This window comes from Ooceraea biroi, chromosome 1 (genome assembly GCF_003672135.1).
Source record: "Ooceraea biroi isolate clonal line C1 chromosome 1, Obir_v5.4, whole genome shotgun sequence".
Lineage (NCBI taxonomy): Eukaryota > Metazoa > Arthropoda > Insecta > Hymenoptera > Formicidae > Ooceraea > Ooceraea biroi.
This window is the reverse complement of record NC_039506.1, coordinates 13,183,840-13,207,551: the sequence shown is the minus strand read 5'-3', so window position 1 is coordinate 13,207,551 and position 23,712 is coordinate 13,183,840. Positions and strand designations below refer to the sequence as shown.

Sequence of the window (23,712 nt, the reverse complement as noted above, 5' to 3'; positions counted from 1 at the left end):
GATCCAAAAACCATCATACTTATAATACATAAGCTCCATTATTATATATAATTAATATACAATATAATTATAATAACTTCGATTTGGTTCGGGGCACGTATGGTGTCGATGAACTTTGTCACGATCGCTTCTCATCGTAATGCGGAAATTACAACGATTTCAATCGCTGCTTCTCTCGCGAAGAACGTTACGCGCGATGTTACAGCGGTATTATGCAATAAAATGTTAAAACGCGCGACGTGCTTAATAAATGAACTATCGACTGTGGCATGTCCATGTAATTAGATAATTAATGGAATGACTACAACGCGCACTAGACAACAGCAGCAGTAGCAGCAGCAGAGGATAATTGCTGGATTACACGCACGCTTTATCGTTTTTCTTTTCACTGCTGTGATTGTAACGATATAACTGTGAAGATTCAGCTCTAACAGATCTTGGTTTAGTTGAAAGAAATTTATTGCTGTATAATTAATACATTCGTTATTTAGGTGCGGACATTATTTTCGCTTTTTATTAACAATAAATCATTTTCAGATACCAGCAATGAAAATTAAATAACAAGTAATAAAAATTAAAGCGAAACTTAACAATATTTAGAGCCAAGATTCCGCAACTGAACTTTATATTTTCCCGGATTCGATAGATTAAGCGGAATGAAAAGAAAGCATTTAATGAACAAGAAAATCTTCCGTTTTAAAAATCGTCTTTCCAGCTTCTCGTCTGGCGTGGCTGTTCGCGAGTAAAATGTGCGGAAGGAAAACGTAAAGTATTTGAAAACTGTGAATTTTCGCCATGATCGTGCGCATATTCGGCCGATGTAATGCATAAATATACAGTGCTGACAAAAAGTTCCGGAACGGTTAAAAATCTTGGAAAATAATGATTTAGTGGAAAAATGTTTCAAACAAAAAGTATAGGGCTTAAAAAAATCTATTAGATGATGATATATATTTGACCTTGGTATGACCTTGGAAAGCCCGGTCATGGTCAACATAAAAATCTTAAATGGAAACCCCTATTTTTTATTACATATTCTTGTAGCTTAGCTCGAGAGCTTTTCGAAACGCTATAATAAATTTTTTTTCTCTTACGTACTTTTTGACTTATAAGGCTTGAAGGTTACACAGTACCGCCGGCATTAGAATTACCCAAGGTGTACCGCGTGGAGGTTGCACGGTCGGATTTACACCTCTTTTGTGTGCGTGTGCATGTGCGTGCGTGCGTGCGTATGTGTGCGTGTATGAGTGTGTGGTGTGTGTGTGCGCGCGCGCGCGCGTGTGTGCTTCATAAAACTAACTTCACAAAAATAGTTTATACTCGTATGTACGAACAACGGCATTAATGCCGTCCGAATACCCGTGTGATCGCACACAACGATCGGGTCGCTTACACAATGCCGGTTGTAGGTGAGGTAAACACGAGCGAGCAAAATAGTTATCGGAACACCTCACCTATACGCGAGAAAGTTTATAAGTGACGCGCTTTCTTAGTGTGCGTCACACGTATTTTCGGACGGCATTAATGCCGTTGTTCGTACATACGAGTATAAACTATTTTTGTGAAGTTAGTTTTATGAAGCACACACGCGCGCGCGCGCGCACACACACACCACACACTCATACACGCACACATACGCACGCACGCACGCACATGCACACGCACACAAAAGAGGTGTAAATCCGACCGTGCAACCTCCACGCGGTACACCTTGGGTAATTCTAATGCCGGCGGTACTGTGTAACCTTCAAGCCTTATAAGTCAAAAAGTACGTAAGAGAAAAAAAATTTATTATAGCGTTTCGAAAAGCTCTCGAGCTAAGCTACAAGAATATGTAATAAAAAATAGGGGTTTCCATTTAAGATTTTTATGTTGACCATGACCGGGCTTTCCAAGGTCATACCAAGGTCAAATATATATCATCATCTAATAGATTTTTTTAAGCTCTATACTTTTTGTTTGAAACATTTTTCCACTAAATCATTATTTTCCAAGATTTTTAACCGTTCCGGAACTTTTTGTCAGCACTGTATAGTAATGACTAAAACTACTGAAGAAGGCACATTATCAGACTCGCTTGAGATCGATCACGGCGTTTCGATTGGTCCTCCTGTACTTCCTCAGGCAGCAAAACAAGGCCTCTCGCGTACACGAGAATATCTAATGTAAAAAGGTCTTCGCGCGCGGCGGTATACATCTAACAATTATTGCTGTGGACTAGCGACAGTTTACTCCTCGGCATCCTCGGCATCCAGAATACTCTTGAAGTAGAACGGCTGGAAGGGATATCCCACACCCTCGTAAAACTTGGTCATAAACTCGACCCTGGAATACGTGGAGTGGCGTACAAGTTAATGAAGAGCCTTTCATTTTCGAGACTCCGTCTCGAGACAGAAGAAGACCGACGAAGAAACCTACCAGTGAAGTCGAAGCGTGTGCAGGAACGCCGAGAGGCCCTCCATCAGGACGAGGATGACGATGGTGAAGAATGCCCAGGCAGCAAAGAAGATGAACAACAGAGCGCTCTTGTAATATTCCTCGTGGTCGGCACCTAAGCCCATCCGCAGGAGCCTGTTCCACAATACTTCTGAAAGCTGGGAATGCGCTAGCGAAAGCGCCCACAATCGCAAATACGATGCTGTGTGCGACACGGTGGAGAGCACGTATTCGATGGTGTGGATGGTCTGGTTGATCATCAGCTCACCAAAGCCATCACCTTCGTGAGAGTGCTGATTAGCCATCGCGTCGTTGCTGGTACTCGCAGTCTGCGTTTGCATCTGTGTCTCCTGCGTCTGCAGCTCGATGTCCTGGGACGCGCTTCCGTTGCTCTGGAGACAGCATTCGTGATCGTGATTAAATGCATTTAAATCCTAATCTTTTAATTTCGGATTGACAGTTATCAGCCGCTTCTTATTTGTTTAGTGGTACAATTCTGCATTAAAAACTTGCTGGGATCATTGGTTTCGTGATTGACAATCAGGAAACTGTCACTGAGAGTTGATAACTGCCAAATGTAATTAATAGAGGAGAATCCCCTATTATGAGATATGCTCCTAATATGAGATAATGGGGTTTCTGCTAAACTAGTGAGCACCCTCTGTTAGTTCCACCATGATCTTATTACTCTTGGTGTAAAATGTATTTAGTGAAAAATTCATTGTTCGTTATTGCGTTTAGCCTTTGCAAGAAAAGGTTTGTGAAATTGTGAACATGTCAAAGGAACTTGAGGTAAGTCTTTAAACCTTGTTTATTATATAATAAAGAAATGGTTGGCAATAAATTCAGTATGCGCAATGATAGAGTAGAATCGTAGTAACAAGAAAATACGCAATTTGTTGAATTGCTTAATTGTAGAGGTTAGATTTCATGATTGCGGAACCGCTAGGCGTGTGGCTCGTATAATGAGATATTCAGGGTACTCTTAATATGAGATAATTATTGCTCGAATATGAAAATTATGTAGTGTAATAAAAAGAAAGAAAATACTACTTAAGGTTAAAGAAAAGTTAATACGAATTTATATTACGAATTTTTGTGTATTTAATTTTTATAGAATCTGACTATGGAGGTTAGAGATACGAGGAAGCGCCAACAGTGGAATCGTGAAGATTTGGCGAAGGCTGTGGCAGCAGTATTTTTATAAAACTATCTATTAAAGTTTTTTAATTGCAATACTGATGTATTTTGCACTTTTAACACCGATTTCTCGAGGTATCTTATATTAGGAGCACACTTTCTCGATCCTGAGTAAAGCTCTTTTTTCAAATTTTTTTAATTTTCAGAAAAAATAATATTTAAATTAGATTTTTCATTTTACCAACCTAAAGCTTATTAAATTCTCTTCAAGATAACGTATTACATTTTTTAATTCTGCCTATAGATTTCCTTACATTCGGCAAAATCGATATGGTATGTCATAATCGGGGACTTTCCTCTACTAATAAGTGGATCACCTCCTTTGATGTAGATATTATAAATGTGCGAGATAATTATCAAAGCTAAACGTGCACCGAGGAAATACGTACTGAAAATACGGATAAGATAATTCCTACATCAATTCGTAACGTGGCGAATAAAAGTAAGATATTTTCAATATTACCATATTGTTAATAACATAATAAAAATAATTAGGCAGTAATGAGACAGTACAACAAGTTACTCACGTAAGATTTCCCTGGAGATTTATTTTTCCCTTTGTACGTGATGTACAACGGTTTCCCGAAGAGCATCACCGGGATGCACGCGAGGGCGAGGTAGAGGAAAACCGTTTGCAGGATACCCTGTCCCTCGAACATGTACTCAGAACAGTTGGTGGGTATATTGGCTTGTTCCTTATTGAACATCATCATATTGATGAACGTGATCAAGACTGATGGTGCGCAACGTGGCTGGTATGCTTCATCTGCACATGACAACGCATCATCTTGCATTAGCTGTGTCCCTCGATCGCTTAGAGATTGATCATTGAGTGCTCACCGCTGGTCGAAGCGTCGTACAAAACCCACTTGATGAACATCAGCGCAGCCAGGTACAGAAACAGCAACATAAGGAAGAGCAATTGCGGGAAGAATTCGAGGAACAAGACGGAGTACCTCTTGAAATTCCTAGAAAGAGATCACAACGCGACGTAATGACGTGCAAGTGTCGACGAGACGAGAGTATTTCACTGTAAAACCGAGGATGTTTTTCACTCCAGCATCACGCAACGTATAATTAAGTGCCGTTCGCATATATATGTGTGCAGAGAAATTTTTGATCATTAAACGTAAGCTCCATCAAACAGAATCAATGCACTTTGCACTTCCCCACTACTTACTTACTTGTTCTTCGAATTGACTGTGTACTTCCGTAAGCACATGATCCGCGATAATCTTACATCTACTTTGCCATAAAGAGCACACGATACTTACACGATATTGATGATATTCATGCACACACCGAAGATCATGTGCGCGACGCCGAATATGATCGACAGCTTCATCTTGAACGAGTTCTGGAATACAATTTTATTGAGAGCGAGCGACCAGACTGGATCCATACCAAGTGGATAGGGCGTCTGCAAATAATGACCCGCATCCGCATGGCAATACAATTCCAGTGTCTTGTTATACAAGGTATCATTGTACGTAAACTTGGCCCGCCAGCTAGATCCGAATATGTTAAGTGACTTTGCGAATGCGTCGTTGTAGATGAAACCACTGTAGATGGAAAACAAACCCATGAGGAGGATGATGTAGCGGCCGCCGAAGAACAAATTCCAGATCTCGTCGTCGGACTTCTCCGCCAGGAACTTCTTCTCCCGCAGCACCATTATTAGGGCAAACAGCAGCATTATCAGTCCTGATGCGACGTACAAGAGAGTCACACCGATGTAACAATAATTCATGCAGTCTATGTACTTTTTACACACTCTAATAGTACTATAAAAATTAATAATATTATAGTACTGCAGGTACGATATTATAATTACAACATCAGTACCATAGTAATATCTAATACTAGTATTTACTAATTCTTTATGTTCTACGCGCCGTTTTGCTTTCATCGCCGATCTACTCACCATGGCCGGCGTCGCCAAACATAACGCCAAACAAGAAGGGAAAGGTAATAATGGTATAAAGGGCCGGATTGGCCTCGCGATACGACGCCACACCGTACGCGTCAATCAGATTCTGGAAGCCCTTCGTGAACCTGTTGGTCCTATTGAATGTCGGCGGATTCTCGTCCGTGTGGATCACGTTGAGGAAGGATGGTATGGAACTACCGCAGAGCCGCTAGAAAAATACAACATTTTTGTTTCTTCACTCATAATTCACATAGATATATACACGTATCCTTCCGAGTGGCTCGTTACATTACAACCCCGTGATCCCGTAGCATAAAAGTATCGCGCCGCGAGGAAGCGTAAATTACTTGTCAAAAAGTGTGAAGTTACTTTCGCGCAGCTGTGCTATCGAAGATTGATGATCTGCTTTAATACGCCTGATGGTACTGAATCGAGTATAATTTCTAATTTCATTGATTCGTCCAATCGATCTTTGCTAAAGAAAATCTCTTGTGGTATCTTAATGAAAAGTACATTTTTCTTTAATATCGTCAGTCGATCCTCATAACTTTTAGCATTGTCATATAGTTTACCAAACATTTTTTAACTATTTGAAATTTTTATTATATATACCGATCCTTCGGTGAGGCAATTTTGCACGGTCCCCAAATCGGCGATGGGCACCCAGCACTCCCCAATGAGGCACTTCTTTGACACGTCCATGTTGAACAGGTTCATCGTGTGATAAATGGCTTTCATCTTTCGCACCATGATGCTCCAATTTGGCAATTCCCTAGCTACGTTGTGCAAGACACGCTGACGATGATCTTGCGTTTGATTTAATACCTGACAGAAGAGTTAGTATAAATGTAACAGTCAAATTCAACAGCATTTTTGAATTATCTATAAAAAATATCTACTTCGATATTTCGACTCTTGCACGATTCTTCCAATTTAATAGAAAATTGTCATTATCTCATAAACTCCAACAAAGTCTGCTTTTATTATTTTTATTATTTAAAAATTATGCATCTAGCAATGGAATTTTAAATCTTAATGCTTCGTTTGTAACATTGTAATTTTCTTTTTTTTCAGGATAGCGATCTCACCAAGTTCAGGTCCTGGAGTCGCGTTTGCACACCTTTCAGCATGTCCTGACGTTCGGTCGGGCTGGTCGGACACGGATACAGCGAGGCGTGGAAACCAGCGCAGACCTTCTTGATGCGAGCCTTCAGTTGCTCTCCTTGGAAAAACGCCACAAAGACCGTTTTATAGATTTGGTTACCCTGAAGAAAAGAGGAATCAGACGCATCGACGGACGTACATGTTGTTCTCGTTATTATTATTATGTGGTCCTTATTATTACAAACTTATTATTAAGGGCTTAAGAAAAAAAATTACAAACGATGCAACACGCATGAGATAAATCGCGAGTCATCATCATTTTTCTTTCTTCTTTTTTACTAACCGTGGCTGGATCTTCGAAGGGTTTATCGAGCTCGCTTTGTCGGAGAAACACATTTCCGCGGGATATGCGCCAGAGCATTCTCTCGAAGGCTGGAACTCGCTCGCGATTTATTACCCCGCCGACGAATCTGCAACAACACGTATAAATAGATGAAAGCACGCACATTACAGCGTCGTATAATTATCGCTTCGCGGACGTAAGCGTCCTGAATAGAACGACATTTTACGTCCGTCCGTTAGACATTTTTATTGCGTTTTTAAGTGCACGAATTACACATCTTTAACAAGACAGAGGTGATTTTTATCTGACGACGTGCCAGCAATGACAACTTACTCGAGACGTCCGCGAACCGTCAAGGCTGGATTCTGTGGTTCCTCGTTAATGAGCGCCTTGGTGATCGAGTCATTGACTTCCTCCTGTTGATATAGAAGAAGAAGAAATGGATCTTGATTCTTCGACAAAATGGTAACACGATTACACGAAGAGGGACGGGCAAAAGCTGCTGAACTAGTTAAGGTACCTCCGTGAAGAACACTTTTGTCTTCTCGAGCACGCGCTGTAACTCCGTCAGCTCGAGATAGTTACTCTTCAGGTTCACCGCGTTCTGGCTCAGCTCTAGTATGTCGTTCTCTGTTTTCTCGAGGTGTGCCTGTTGCGGAAAAAAATAATGTTGTAATGTCATTAGATACATTTTATTTAATATGTATTTTATTTTATTTAAATTTATTAATAATTTTCGAATAAAATAAATGTATTTTATTTTATTTAAATATGTCATATGTGTGTTTATGTTTGAGTGTGTGTTATATTACAAAGTGTGAAAACTGTGAAAACAAAGATCTTACCTCGAGATCTATAATCGCACGCGGGTTTGGCGCGCGTGGTAATTCCGTGAGATTATCCGGGATCGGCACACCGTCTTTCCTGACTTCCGTCTCGATGTACCGGAGCTTGCGCTCCAGTTCGTCGCATCGTCGCACCTCGTTGACGAATTTCCGTTGGAAATAGTTCACGTTGCCGTTCAGCTGGAATGCAAAACGCGAGATGGTTAGTCAACGAAGTAATCCGGATCGTGATGACAACATTACAGAAAACAGCAAAATGACTATAGGTCCACGTGCGTCGATCGCTATCTTCATCGAGCAGTTAAATGCGGGGACCAATGGAAATTACACGTTCAGTTCAACTTACATCGCGAAATTGCACCGTACCGGTTTCTCCAAGTTCAGAGACGGACAGGTACGCCGCTTCTGGTTGGATGAACAGCTGGCAAAGGGCCATCTCCTCGCTCCTGAACATCGCCCCCATCTTCAAAGCGATTCAGTCCTCACCCTGCGAGAAGAAATAATATTTTCTACAAAGTCACAATGAATAACAAAGATTTGCTTGATAAATTAAATCAGGAAAATTATGCATAATGCAGCGATTTTGAAGATTAATTTCATTGAGATTGTTGAACGTACAATATATTCCAGCATGATTCTGGAAATAGAATTTGAGATAGATGTTTCGAATTATATATCGAAATGAACATATATGATTTGTGAAATGATTTGCGAACACGCGTCAGAGAAGTGCAGTGCAATTGCAAAACAGAAAAATATGTTAAGAATGTAATTCGAGTGATTTTTAAAAACGAAGATACTCCTGTGTCTTTTAATCGGCGTCACCGAGTTACAAACAATCGCTCTCGGTATCGAGCAAACATTGATTCTAGATAAGGCGATTGTGCTCGAAATTATGTCTTGTTAACACGGCACGCACACGTTATTATCGATCGATAAATTTATCATCTAAGATGTAAGAAAAATGCAAAACAAGGCCGTTTAACTGTGTTTAATCTCACACGTTTCAACCGTCTGTTAATTACTGCGTTTGTGACATCTTAATGAGACGAGTGAGTGAAGAAAATAGTCTTCGCATCACCGACCGAGCGAGGAAGTAGTTCTTTTCTGCCTGATTCAGCTCAATTCAGACTTGAGGTACTCAGGATGCAGATCACAGTAAATTCCGCATTTCCGAGCGAGTTACAGACGAGAAAATGACTTCGAAAGAATTATCCAAACTTTTCTTCTCTCAATTAGCGAAGACAAACGAAACTGCGAAAGAAGTCGAACAAGCCACGCACAAGAAGGAAATTCAAGAAAACGCTGAAAATCTCAATGACTTTCTTCTGTCTCGTGGAGAACTGCCGATGCTCAATCGGCGAATGCACCTTCTTCACTCTTCTTTCCTCTTCGACCTTGGAGTAGCGAGGATTTTGTGGGTGCGACGCGCTATCGAAAATCCAATTTACACGCGTATGACGTGCTTTATTTGTCGGCAAATAAACGAGTTCCGGCTCGTGGTGCCAGAGGTGCAACGAGAAAAATGCAAGAACTATAATCAGATGACAGAACGACACCGACGTTACGGCAACAACGAGAAAGAGAGAGAGAGAGAGAGAAAAGAAATCGTCAAAAATCCGAAGGAAATATTTCATTATGTCATATCAGCGCTAATTATATCGCGTAGATGGAGGCAAACGCGTGTGCGTGATAAGCGACAGGCTCCATAAATATGTACGAGCACGAAAGTGGTACACTCGTGTCGATTATCCCTCTGTCACTCTCTCGTCATGGTAAATTCTCGCTCTTATCACATTCACCAGCGACAGGCAAGAGCGGGACCAATGTCGCGCGTTTGCTCTTGAGAGGCACCCCGGTAATTAACATTAAACGAGGCACATTTTTCACGTCAGTGTAAGAGAGTTCAGCCTGGGTTCCCTGGTCCGATAAGGGAGGTCAGCCTCGCTCTCCCGTCATCATCGTAATCCGCCCGATTGAATTACTCAGCGTAATTTCAGCGGTCGCGGAATTGATGCGCATATACTCGCTGTTTCCCGGAAGCATCGCGGAAAACAATATTTTCACGGTGTCGTCAGCATTTGCGTAACGTCTCGATAAGAAGCTGGCTGATAAAGGCAGCTAATAACCGGCTGCAATCGCCGGATAGAAGAGAGGGACCACATGACAAAGAATTCTTGGCGGCGTCGTCGCGTTATCATCACAAAGTCCGTAATCAAGCTACTCCATCGGATTTACGCGTACACAGAGTGCTTTCCCCGTCGGAAAAGCATCTTGATATCATTTCGCTGATTCCTCCCGACTACTGTCTTCCGCAGAAGCCGGTTACTTAGTTGTCGTAAGCAGGTCCAGCTTGAGAAATCGTCGCTTTTCTCACGGATCTCACTCCGGTGCAATAGAGCGCTTATCACGGGTACCAGTACTCGTAACAAATCTTAGAGGGACGTCGAAATACTGACGCGTTATCAACGCGATTAATTGATATTTCAAGGTCCGATTGCTCAAGCGAGCGTTTGTGCTGACATGCGGAGAATAGGCCGTGCCAAGCCGCGGCAATTTCTGTTTCTCTCTCTCTCTCTCTCTGGAATTACGGAGAATTAACAGGAAGACAAATATATTTCTGGATGACAGACGTTTCCCTGTTGCTGCGGACGCGTTTCAACGCCAACGTCAGTTGAAAGCACACAATTTGGACAATTTACATACGTGATGTATTTACATGAGCGACGTATTATTCTGCATTAGGAGAAGATGCGAGAGGAGATATAATACAATGAGGATATACAATGCAACGAGGACGCTTCTATGCGGGCAGCGGTCCAGCAAAATTTCTGCCCAGAATACTGCTAAATTTAATTATCTGTCGCAAGTACTCCTGACATTGTATCTACACGAGCGGTAACAATTGGCTAAGTGAGTCATCTCGTTATTGCGCGGGCACAAAGATACGCATCTCAAGATCAACATAAGACTCTTCGATTATTACATCATCGAAAAATAGAGAAAATCAGCCAGCAAAGTAAAATCTTTATGCTAATCTGCAGATTTCCAATTTCGTGTCAGCGAAAGAGCACTGAAATCGTTCCTTAGAAAACAAGCGAACGTTTTATCGCAAAATCTTTCTTCCGTTAACGTAACTTGATGAAATTTTATCGAACTCTCTTTTCTCTATTCGATTCAAAGCAACATTGTGATTGCGGATTTATATTCACAAAGCGAAGTGATTAAAGTTCGATAACTAATTTTTTCTAGATAACGAAGAAGTAAAGTCTAATCTTCAATTAAAAAAAAAAGATAACGTACAAGATACAATTATACAGATATAATGTATACAACATTTTTATCAATCCATACGATTAACGTGGAGCGAGGTTCAACGTAATTGCGGCAGCTGAATGGAGCAATTGCGTGCGAAAATGTGGTAAATAGGTAAAACTGCGGCAAATTGGCGGCGAACGGGCGTTGGTTTCCCGCAAAATTGCAGACTCGTCCAAGCGTTGCATTTGTACGGCAAACATATAAATGTACGCACTAGCGGACTCCTGATGTCGATAATGGGGGGAGGTTTTGATAAAATTATTTGGTTTAATATTTCTCTTAGTATCGCACGCATTTTCTTCCTAGATTTTTCAAACAAATTCAGCAAAACTAATTTCTTTATTTGTAAGAGGGGGTTTTAACCCGACCCCCCCCCCCCCCAAGATCCGCCAGTGAATGTACGTAAAAACTCTGTTAATTTTAACATTATTTCTATTTGCCATTCCAGGGGAAGAGGAGTGAAATAAAAAGAAGCAAGTTATAAACAAATGTTCAAAATATTCCAGAGGCTGCCGGAGTCGAATTTAATGGAGCAGACAATAACATATACGAAGAGACAAAAAAACATGAAGGATACAATCAGTTGAGAGACTGGAAAAGAGAAAGACCAAGCTAGAGCGATCACTCACGCCGCTGATTAGCTCGTAAGCCTAATAAACTTAGCGCAACAGGTTCCTCGCGTATGGTACTGCTATGGCTGCCTGTTAATTCGATGTGACAGCTCGCAAGATGCTGAGTCGACGAGCATTGAGCGAAAGAAAGAAAGTGCAAGTTGTTGAATCAAATAACGTAACGATCACCAAGTAACGAGCGAGGATAATGATGAAGTGGTGATTTGATAGCTTGATCGTGTCGTGAACATATAGGCAGAAGGCAGAAACAGCTGCAAGCATGAATTATGCGTCCTCTGACTATCCACATGTTTCAGAAAGGCAACGAGCATTCTCTTTCGGGAAGAAGTGAGGAACAGAAAGTTGGACGCGAGCGAGCGTCGTATGAAAAATGATGAATGTGCCTTACGCGCTTCTTCAAACATCCTCAATCAGATCGTTCAATTACTGCTCGTCCGCATCGACGACTACTGGAATGTCACTGGTACCCCGCGCGGTATGCACATTATTATTCAATTGCGATCAATCATGAATTAATGACGCGGTGGTGCGTTTCTAGCTGTCACTCCGACGTGCTCCACGGCGCACCGGAATTCCGGATGATCTCCGGCATTCGGGAAAACGTCCGCGTTTCGGAAGCGCGACTTCCGCCGACCTCCCGATCCAAATCGCTGAACTATTCTGGGATCTGTCGAATCTATTAGTCCCGTCAAATCACGGAAAACGTGTCGATCGATCGCGGGTACCGCGAATAATCGCGAAAACGCGGCGATAGGTAGAGAAGGGGCAGCAAAGGAGATATCGATTCACACCCGGCTATGATGAGCGCGCTCGTCCGAGCATCACTGCGTTACGCATCGATGTGAAAATGAAATAAAAAAAGAGAAAAGGGAGAAAAGGAAGAGAGATTACATAACGCGATACTACCGAGCGGATTCGAGCGGGCACAATGGTACGGGCGTGACTGACCCGCGACTTCGCCCACTGAGATGTGATTCAACGTGGGTCCAAAGTGGGTCCGCGGGTCGACAATGCGACGAGGGGGCACAGCTAGAAACGAGGCGCGGTAATGAGAAAAAAAGAGAAGGAGAGAGAGAGAGAGAGAAACGGATGATGATTTTGCTCAATTGCATGACGTCGTACTGTCGCGTGGCTGATACACCTATTTGAATCGATTCAGCGTGCGTCAGGTGTGATACGCGTGGTGAGCGCGTCGAGTCGTCGGTATCAGTCACGCGGTATGCGAGATAATCGTCTCCGTAGATTCTGAAAGTCCGAAGATTAAACTCGTCAAAACCCGTGATAAATTGGCCGAGGCGATCCGGGATTTTCGCGCTTCCGCTCGTCCTCGCTTTGATGACGAATCTGAATCCTTGGTGGACTACGTGAACGTGTTACTTGAACGTTGCAATTTCTGGACGAGGCCATCAATGCGATTAATCCTTGTCATCCTCTGATTGTTTTGGACACCTACTCAGGTGCGAGATAAAAAGTAAAGTTGCAAATACTTGAGGCTTTTCTTCTCTGCTTGGACGGAAAATGGAGAATACTCGAATAGTCGTCACCTTGAGGAGACACTGCGTTGTAGTTTGCTGATTAGTTTCCCCAAAAAGTATATACGATGTCGAGACGTGACACGTTTGTAGGAAAAGATAGAAACGTATGGAAAAATGGTTCTCCAGAGTTAATTCTGCGTTATGTAACATTCAATGGCATGCAATTAAAGAGATGTGTCCCAGAAATAGTAGGAAAGAAGCCTTTCATCCAGCACTGAATGTTCAATTACTCCAAGCTGATAATTACCTCTGTCAAATTTAAACTACATTTAAGAGCACGCTGAGCGACGTGATAGTACCGTGCATATTTTTATGATCTTTTGGTGGCGAAAAAAAAGCCAGAATCATTTAACACAGAAAAATACAGAAAGACGTTGGCGTTACGTCTGCACGCACGAGGAAACGTTCTCAAACACAGACGCGCGTGTTGCTCGGTTCATTAGTCGCTTTGACAGGCAACAGAAATTAAGATTTCTCAACGGTGTCAATAATTAAGTCGCGGCAAACGAGCAAACAGGAGGAGGCGCGAACGACCATGTTAAGGCGGGCGACCATCACCAACTGAATTAAAAAAAAATTAAACCTATGAAGAGAAAAACACAAAAAGTATAACATAAAATATCCAGTTAAAAAGGAAAGAAAGCAGGCACGATATTTTAAAAAACGCATTCTTTTGACAGTTCCCACGCTTAATCAAGAGCTGCACTTAATTAGGACCTTGATCAGGATCTTACTCCTCGCAGAAAGAGATGAGAGAGGGCGACAAAGAAGAAGAAGTGACGAAGTAAAGAAGAGGAAGCAAGAGTCGCACAAACCTCGTTAGGAATCGATAATACACCTCGCGCGACCACAGACGAAGACGTGGAAAATCAGGTAGCCCCACAAAGAGACGTCAGCCCCCCGTTCGTCACGCAGGTGCAACACTCGCTGACTGATTTAACTAGATCCGACCAAACGTACGAATAAAACCTCCACCTCCGCAATGCAAGACGACGGAAGGGAGGGACGGAGAGGCCGAGGTAAGGAGAGGGAATCAGAACTCGTGACAATCTTCTGTTAAGCAGATAAGAGCGCAAATTGTGACGGAGTGCTGTCTCTTTTGTGTGCGGTCGCGGGTACTCGCGCTGCTTCTCACATACGTACATCCGATTAAAATCGATGTGGGGAAGTAATCACTATGCCTTCCGCCATTATCATGCAGATCGGTCTGCCCAGCGAGATTGAGGGATCTGAGACAACGAGTAAAGAAGAAGGAAGAGCGAAGAAAGCGAGAAGCTTATTTTTTACAAAATGCTTCACGATGAAATGATTTTGACGAAAAATAATTTGATGATCTACAACAACGTGCTCGTCTCGAGAACACTTGGAGAACGCGACGCGCTTTAACGCGCACGATGGCGTAAATTGAGGAACCCCATAATTCCGTGATAGCAACGTGCACGGGAGATAAGAGAAGCGCAGTAACGGAAAAAAAACGAGAGGTCAATATTGTTTAACGATTTACGTGAATAATCGCGGGCGACGCAACGCGGTGAGTCGTAATCGACAATTACGCGATAAAGATGATTACATTCTTCATTGGCATTCTTATCTGCGAAGCAATTAATTTTTTTATGTCTCACAGCTCTGCGTTCTAAGTGGAACGCGAAATAAAATGTGCGAACAAATAGTCGAGATGCAATCACGGATTTGATATGAACTTGATTTTGCAACCGAGTGTTTCTTCCGTTCAGGAGAGCGTCAGTCTGTTGCCGAAGCCGGAGAGTACCCCGATTAAAAAATGGCGGCGCAGGTTTCCGCCTCGATCCTCGCGATTACGTCTTTTTGTAGCAGTGTCACACCCGAGATTCCTCCGGAGACTGCATTTAGATAAGGCAAACGATAATAAGTCGCCGCTGCCGTGCTACTTGCCTTTGCATAGCGTACTTTTGTATAAATATTCGTTATCTTCTGATTGCTTAACGTCTACCGTCTGACTACATAATTTATATAATTGTACATAACGATCGTCAGCGAGCGGAAAATCCGCGAGCAAACTGCACTTTGAAAAGATTGGTACCCGGGAAAAGTATTTGCATCCGCAATTATATCATTACGCATTTTAAAAACTCGGTAGAAATACTAACGATTTGTTAACAGATGTAATTATGAAGCAATTGTTTTCGTCCTTACAAATATCGAATCGAATCGACATTGATTTATAGCAAAATTTAAGTATTATATCTGAAATTAGTTAACATTCTTATAATGTGTGTGAAGCAAGTAACGAAAGTAACAACAATCGTCTTACATAGTCAGTTAAAAATCAGGTCACTTTACATAAGAAATATCTGCAATTATTATTTTTCATTATGCTCTATTATTTTATTATTCATTATTATTTGCATGGGCGAAATATTAACAAGGGTGCACGATTATATTACATCAGGACAGGAGCGGTTTCAAAATTGGCCGATCCAAAATGGCCGATCACTTTCTCATTTGGTATAAAGGTCAGAATTTATCCTTCTGCGGTTTCTGGGTTGTCGCGACGGCCTCCGATCTAACAGTTAACTATTACGCAATTGCCGTATCTCCAGTAACATCTTTCATTATGCGAAACGATGAAATTAAAGTAAGCATTATTACATTACATATCCGCGATCCCCCCCCCTGCGTGACGTTACGCTCATGTGCATAGATTAAAGTCACGTGACTGCGATTACAAAGGCTTTTCGCTTTGTCACGAAACAATCGTGCGCCGTTCATAAAATATTCATTTTATCAGCAAGCTTGTTCGGATTTCTTTTTCTTCTTTCGCGGAAATCATAATTTAATATTCAAATATTGACGCTTCGTCGACGGGAGCTAATGCTACTTTGATCTAAATGCAACCGCTCGTGAATGAAGACACTTTTGCATAAGCAAATATAAGTAACATAGTTGATGCGAGCGAAGTATCTGCAAAATGGATAATAGTAGCCGGCCGAATGCGTCATTCGCATGTAAAAAGAAAATTACATTCTATCTAACACATAAAGTAGTTTTACGATTACCGTCGGCGTTAAGATAAAACTTTAACATCTAATGTCACTCACGCGATACTACGGATAATGGACGCAATATTAAAATGGACTCGCTCTACAGAATAGTACATGGCGCTCTTGCCATGTATTTCCGTTTCATGGATTCGAACAAACTTTCTGACCAACTCGATAATAATTCTTAATATAATTTAACATAATCATGATATAACAAACTTTTTATTGTTTTTTTTTTAATTTATTTTAAATTAATATTAATATTATTAAAGAATAAAGTCATTTTTGCTGATTTCTTATATGAAAAGTAACATCCATTTTACGTATATTTATTACATATTTATTAATATTAATATTAATTTTCCTATTTTTCATGAAATCTTCAATGTATTAAAGATGTGCACATGCATATGTACAAACTAATTTTAATAATGAATCAGAACAACAGAGTGACGCACAGGTGACTACTCCAAGAGCATCCGATACACTTTAGTTGTTGCACTCGCTAAGAGATGGCAGTGTGCTTTCTCGCAAGTGAAATATCACCTACGAGAGTATATAAAGCCGCAAGAGGCACGCGTTGCTTTGTCCTTGTCTTTGGGGAGCAAAGTATTCCATGAGCGTTAAGTGAGAATACTGTTGCTGAAACCCGACAAATTAATTTAACCCGCATCCGTGTTTTAAACGACACGAGATGCAATTTTTGAGAAGCCTCTTTACTTCACAAGGGGCTTTCTTAACCTTTAACCTGTAAACGGGGTTCGTTTGTGTCCGGCCGAAATCGACTATCTTCGATACCTTAAAAACATAAACAAATTGTTTAAACAAACTATTTTTTACTTGATTTTCCGATTGATTTACAAAATAGAAGAGTTAACATAACTATACGAATTTTTTCAGATTTTTTAAAACAGTTTAACCTATTTTTTTAATGAGGTAGATGTAAATGACCCCCGATTACAGGATTAAGGTGCCGTAAAAACGTTTACAGGTTAAGTGTTGACACTCCATACCAGTTACAACGTCTAATGTTCACGATTAGAGAAATTGATGCAAAAAGAAACTGAAAGTGTAGCTAATTGGTGCTTGGCTCTCTCTGTTTCTGTTTCATTAATTTACATATAATAATTAATAATAATATAATAATTAATGTTATAATTTATATCATGAATGAGGTCATCTGAGAAGCTAGTAGCACTTTCGTAATGCACTTTTGCCATAAATTGAATTTGTTACTTCAACAATGACATGCTTCTTGCATTTAATATTCTCTTTTTTCTTTTCTTATTTTCATCACTTTTTTTCTCTATATATCTTTAATTAAAAAATATCATTTTAACAAACAGGAATATTTTACGTTGAGCTTCACTTCAGCAAACGCTGTTACGCTCGTTAAACTGCTCAGTCGCTTATACATAGAGCGAGCATACTGATGCTTTTGACAAACGGTTCGACAAATTTGTATTGGCACTATGCGACAGTATACTCTCTATACGCATTGCGTAATCGATTGTGCAATATTACTGTAACTGTTGGAATAGTACTCAAATATTGAATGCGGCCTGCCAAACCAGTCGACCCCACGGTTTCGTCTGGCTCGCATTTATACACACGCACGGTACCGCAAAACAGCGCAAATAATAATCGTATCTCGTTTGTCTAAAAGAGAAATAACACTTGACAAGACCATCCATAATGAAAGAGAAAAATGGTTAACAGTACAATATTAATAAAGAGAAGATATCTAATTATTCGTCAGAGATGAAAGAATAATTTAATACAATTTTATACTTAAATATAAAATATTAAATATTAAATATTTAAATATCACTGCGTAACTTTTACAAAATTAAATCTTAAAATTAAATTAAACCTACGCTTCATTAAAACATCCCTTATATCTCTGATTTCAGGTTTAATCAGAGTTTCGTTGAGAAGAGAAACTTCACTGAGACTGCAAATTTTTATAAGTGAACATTCGAAATGATTTTGAGAAAAAATGAAGGTAGCCTGTTGCGATCAAACGATCAACACAATCAAAATAACCCATTGCCGTCTTCCGTCCGCAGCTGGATCACACTAATGATGTATATTGTATATCATTCTTTCGGACAAGGATCTTCGTCAACCTTTCTCCAGAAAGCTGGCTGATTATTTACCTTCACATAATCACGTCTATCTGCGCCAGCCACATCGCTCGTCGCATATCAATCGGAACCGCGTATCAAATTGTGTAATCAAGTGACCGACGAGAGAGATTCATGTGAGGGTACACGTCTAAAATGTCTAAGCAGCAGGAGGAACCTTGGACGTCAATCTGCCACTGAATGACCCTAATAACGCGGACCATCCGCCTGGTACAATCACAGCGAAGGAAGCGCGATATCTTCCTTCGGCATACAAAATATCAGGGGCTTGCAAAAGTTAATCCAACTCTTAGATACTTTTCTTTTATCAATATCAATCAAAGTTACTTGCTATCATACATCACTTTCTTTTTAAATCGATACAAAAAATGACTTGAGGATTTTCTTGCTAATTTGAGTCCCATGAAAAACAAGTAAAAATAATTTTTAATAATTGACAATTAAAGATATCTCTTCTGTAGAGAAGATATTTTTTTATTCTGTAAAATGAAGATACTTTTTTCGTAATTTTGTGACTTTCAGTAATTCGACGTTTTATCCAAGTAATGGAGTTTGAAGTCGATACGCTGTAGAAGTGATGCCACGTTGGAGCAGAAAATAAGGGTCTGGCATTCGTTCGAGTTAATTGGAGAGCTCTATTTCTATTTGGACAGTATTAGCAAGCCGGAGTGATTATAAGCGACCCGTTTTACGATTTGAGCACGGATAACACGAATCCCCATTCCCGTATAGATTATCGTGCGTGTTCCACGATAGCACGAGCCAAACAACTCACATTCTAAATAAACCACACGTCCACCACGCACATAATTGCGCTTACTTGCATGGACGCACGTAAAAACCATCAAACTAAATCGTTGGAATATCAACGTTGAGATAAAGCAGCCAGGTTTGAGCGCAGTCGAGGAGTTATCGCATAATAAATAAAGCGTCATTATTTCGTAAATGAGGTCGAGCGATAATAAAGATAAAAGAGCCTGAAAAAGCGACGAAGCAGAAATAAAGACATGGATTATTATGCATTGTTGTATTTTCATTAGGACTACAAAAAATTGAGATGATTGTATGAAGATGAATAATCATCTAATCGCAACTAACAATTGACTAATAATTGATGTTTTGCACGTGCAAAAAAAATGTCGAGAATTTAGATTTTCTCATCCGTCTCATCCACACTGAATTGCCGCAGGAATTAATTAATTAAATAACAATTTCCTGCGACAAGAAGCAGAAAATAAAAATAAAGACACACAGTGGAGAGTTTGGAAGCACGAACGTTTTCTCACGGGATTTCAAGTTCAAGCTCAAGAGAGAGTGAATTGCACGAGGGACGGAAAAAGATAAGACTAATGCTAGACTAGGTAGACAGGTATAGGACGGGGACATCGAACTTTTACTTTTATTCAAGACCCGAAAGAGTTATGTATATATAACTTGGAGTATATATGTGTGATATACAAAGTGAAACGATCTAGGGATCGTGCAATTACCTCATCTTGCAGTCGAGCAAAGGACTGCATGATACAGGATGTCCCAGACTTACCAAAGAGCCACCTTTAATCCACGAACTCTTTGGCCAATTTGTACGGTAACTTAGTTCATTAAGTCTTATTACTTTTATTTTACTACTTCATTCGCTTTAGGCAAAATAATGTCTTTAAGTGAAAGTTTAAAAGATGTAATAATAGCTGGCTGTTTTATTCAAGTCTCGTGGTAAAGTAATCGCTTCTCTTACGAAAATTCTTTTTATTAATATTAAATCAAGTACGTTCGCAATTTTATTAGTCCCAAAGGGAAGGAGATGACAAAATCTTACTTCTCCCGTAATTTCTCGCCTCGATATTATTTTGACGAGTGTGTAATTTAAGAATTAGTCACAGAGGCACTTAATATCAGAAATTGGCGAGTGACAAGCGACAATATTTCCCGATGTCTTTCCCGAGGGAAAATTACACAAAATTAGCAGCCCCGTGTACCCCCGCCGAGTCACCGTTTGTCTTCGTACATCGTCCCCAAATCGTAATTTCGATTATTACGGTGGACGCTCATTAACTGATAAGTATACGACATATGCTCGGGTGATTGACTTCCCGATCAATATTGATTACAATTTCTGCATGGCGGTCACCCTTCGCGGGTCTGTTTCCTTTGGTCTGTGGAAAATCGATACCGCGGGCGTTTTATTTATATCTGACTCGTGCATAAAGTGACGGTGGTTGGCACTGCAATCGAGCCAAGATGAAAGAGCTTTTCAATAACTGTCGTTACGAGAGCAATCCCACGAGGTGAGGCGCAGATATACTTCTAGGTATGCCCGCTCACGATACTCGATACACTTCTAGATACATCGCGTGTATTTGCGTTATCGTGATATTCGCCAACCGAGTAGAACGAGTCCGTTGTGGAAAACCGTAAACCGATCTCTCCCCTGTGCAACCTTGATGTGCATTTGCAGCGCTCTATTTGTACAAGATAAATACAATTTTTACGTATGCTCGGTTACGTAAAACGTAACCGTGAGCCTCGTGGACACCCCTGACATCATGAAGTCAAACAGAGGAGTCAAATATGGGAGCGTTTCCCACGAGCAACCGCTTCGGTACTCCTTGAAATTGAAGTCGGAATGTTGCATATAGATATTGCATAACTCGGTACAACATTTTCGCTAAATATATTTTAATTTTCCTGCTACATGTTTCCACGCGATTCATTTTTTCTTCAGACACGGCGATAAGAAAGACTGAAAGTTTCAGTCAACTGGACTGAGGGTTCAATTTAAAACGGGCACTATATAAGGCACAACAACGTCGATATCTTGTACGATTTAAAAATAAGTTACTCTTAAAAAGCTGAAAATTCAGGATCTTTGATAACACAAAGCTCGAGTCTCAAGCTCGAGCTTGGAAGTCCAATTACGCACGAATACGAGAGTAATCGGAGACGCGTTTAGCCAATTATTTAACTTGGCTCATGTAGGATCAGGGAGCAGGCATCGAAGACAAGCATAAAGATTAACGCCACCGCAGCTAAACGCGAAAATAAGACAGATCCCGACAGATCCGCTGTTGTAGATCGCGCGGGCTAAGACCCGTGTTTGCGCGCAGGATTTAGCGCGGCGAGCACGGCCCTCGCGCGCTGGCATTTAAACGCGGGCTCGGATTTACGGCGTGCAAGCTAAACTAAAACGAGCTTACGACCGGTAAGCCGGCTGCGAATCGCAGTCGTAATAATTCTCATCGAGTTCAATTTGCGTCCAGTCCAATTTCGTAGGTGGATTTTACGCGAGGACAGACCTTGCGCAAGAAGAAGAGCTGTTCACTCGCGTTCGGCTATTGATGCCAATATAAGCACGCTATAATTTATTGGGGATTAGAGCATTCATTTATTACAAGCTGAAGTGTTTATTTCTTACGTCCCAATAAATTATACGAGCCTTGGTCGCCATTAAAATCAGAGCTGAGAGTTGAACGAATTGAATTATGCGATTGAACGGTCGAAGTGCTCGAAGCGGCAATATTCGAAGCTTCAAGCTCGAATTAATGGAACGTCAATGTAAGATTCCGATTTGGAGTCTCCGACTCCAAATATTCTAACTTGAAAATTTGTATTAATTCTGGTTTTATCAAGAGAACGGATTGGCATTTATCAAGCGTGTCACAGCTTGCGGTGAGCGCGAACCCGCCGCTGATTTAATCGGAGTCTCTGTCGAGTGGCTTTCCGGGTACGAAGCAGGAGATACATAAACCCAATTCGTCTCGTACGTCTATTCTTGCGTTCATAAGGTTATTTACACTCGGTGTCTGACACCATTTTCGTAGCTCGAGGCACGGCAACCGGAGCCAAGCTCGACTATTCGTTCGCCAAGGTATGTCTAGCGAAGTCCGAGTCGAGAAAGTCGCGTCGCGCATCTTCCGGAAAGCGCGCTCAGAAACCTGAGCGGATGACTAATCCGCGAAGCTTGAAATTCGATTTCCTTTGAAATTCAAGTCTTCCTCGTGGTACCGTCAGGGCAAGAACATCGCGTACGGGTCGCAAATGTGAGAATCAGCGGAGATCGCGATTCTCAGCGATAAATAATCCAAGCATTGTCTTACAATAATAATATCCCGTCCATAATAATCTCCCTTTTTAATTTTGCGACCGTGGCCAAGCACGCATCTGATGTTCCACCGCAAGAAACACAAATTCCTAGCCGAGTCGATGGTTTTAATCTTTCATCCAACCGACGTACACGCTCCAGATTAATTCATACATGACACAATTTTAGGCATTTCCGGCAGGAAGTTGTTACACGTCGTGTCGCACGTGCCGCCTGTGACTCGTCGCGCACGCATCGCGGCCGCAAGCCGGCTTACCCGTTTCTGGAAAGGACGGGAAGGTGTTCGCGTTGACGACGACCACCACGAAAGCATTTGCTGAGTCGCTACGCGCACGGAAGCCGCGCGACGGGCGTATCGCACCCGGCAATAAGCACGATAAGGCACTCACGCGTGGAGTCACGCGAACCGCGCGACACGACGGGTCGAAAGGGACTGGACGGTGGCCGCGCGATCCCACCACGCAGCGGCCAGAACACCATCCACCGGCCCGATACTCGACGACGAGTGTAAACACTCACGACAGCTGATCGCCGCTACTGCTGTCCAAGTGCACGTTCGAACTCCTCGCGGTCGCGATACACAGGCTTGCCGCTCGCTGCTACTGCTGCTGCTGATGATGATGATGATGAATGCGCGTGAATGGTTGCGGGGGCAGCTGTAACACGGCAGGTGCGTGAGATACTATTTCGATTCGGCTATCTCGTCCGCTGCCAAGTAAGCGCGCGAGTAATCCTAGAAATGTTCGGAGAACGGTTGAACATGATGTCAGGTACTTATTATGATGCTTGCGGTGTTGACTACGTGTAAAAATATGTAAATTAAGATAGATAAATTAAATTAAGATAGATATCGCTGATTGATGTAAGAGACGATTCACTCAGACGATGCAAAAGTCTCAGAAAAATGTCTGGAAGAGACATAGACAAGACCTCACGACGCGTCTGTACGACATCTCTCGCGACTTTTGCACTGTCCGCGCATTGTGCTTCATTGCGAGATAAAAAATCGTGAAGCGAATGCATTAAAGGTTGATGTCATAATGAATATATAAATGAGGACGGAGACTCTTTACAATTCAATTCTCTATTGTAAATTCTAATTA

General features: G+C 41.4%; 1 protein-coding gene, 1 long non-coding RNA gene and 1 other non-coding gene across 6 annotated transcripts; 2 read left to right on the top strand and 1 right to left on the bottom strand.

Annotated features, from left to right (window-relative positions):
- Positions 1 to 1,948: 1,948 nt before the first annotated feature.
- LOC105285377 (V-type proton ATPase 116 kDa subunit a) lies at positions 1,949 to 23,581 on the bottom strand. 4 transcript variants are annotated; one of them, XM_026973444.1, is made up of 14 exons: positions 23,129 to 23,581; positions 8,205 to 8,345; positions 7,859 to 8,038; positions 7,534 to 7,662; positions 7,347 to 7,429; positions 7,014 to 7,140; positions 6,655 to 6,831; positions 6,179 to 6,391; positions 5,561 to 5,774; positions 4,911 to 5,340; positions 4,477 to 4,604; positions 4,164 to 4,402; positions 2,419 to 2,828; positions 1,949 to 2,325 (listed from the first exon to the last, which is right to left on the bottom strand). In XM_026973444.1, the coding sequence occupies exons 2-14, from the start codon at positions 8,319 to 8,321 to the stop codon at positions 2,229 to 2,231; spliced, it is 2,544 nt and encodes an 847-aa protein (XP_026829245.1). In that variant the 5' UTR covers positions 8,322 to 8,345; positions 23,129 to 23,581; the 3' UTR covers positions 1,949 to 2,228. The 4 variants fall into 4 exon arrangements, with proteins under 4 accessions (XP_026829245.1, XP_026829233.1, XP_026829231.1 ...); XM_026973432.1 differs by lacking the exon at positions 23,129 to 23,581 and adding an exon at positions 22,866 to 23,074; XM_026973430.1 differs by lacking the exon at positions 23,129 to 23,581 and adding an exon at positions 14,159 to 14,246.
- On the top strand, positions 14,380 to 19,740 carry LOC113562909. Its single transcript, XR_003407237.1, has 2 exons — positions 14,380 to 14,824; positions 18,277 to 19,740. It is a non-coding gene; the product is annotated as an uncharacterized LOC113562909 (long non-coding RNA).
- On the top strand, positions 16,948 to 17,074 carry LOC113563569. Its single transcript, XR_003407492.1, has one exon. It is a non-coding gene; the product is annotated as a U4atac minor spliceosomal RNA (small nuclear RNA).
- Positions 23,582 to 23,712: the final 131 nt, after the last annotated feature.

Bases quoted from the DNA above. Each gene is read 5' to 3' on its own strand.
- LOC105285377 (XM_026973444.1), bottom strand. From the start codon at position 8,321: ATGGGGGCGATGTTCAGGAGCGAGGAGATGGCCCTTTGCCAGCTGTTC. The intron at 7,663-7,858 runs GTAAGATCTTTG...TTTCCGCAACAG, and splicing joins GTGCGATTATAGATCTCGAG to GCACACCTCGAGAAAACAGA. The intron at 5,341-5,560 runs GTGAGTAGATCG...ACGTCGCATCAG, and splicing joins GTTTGGCGACGCCGGCCATG to GACTGATAATGCTGCTGTTT.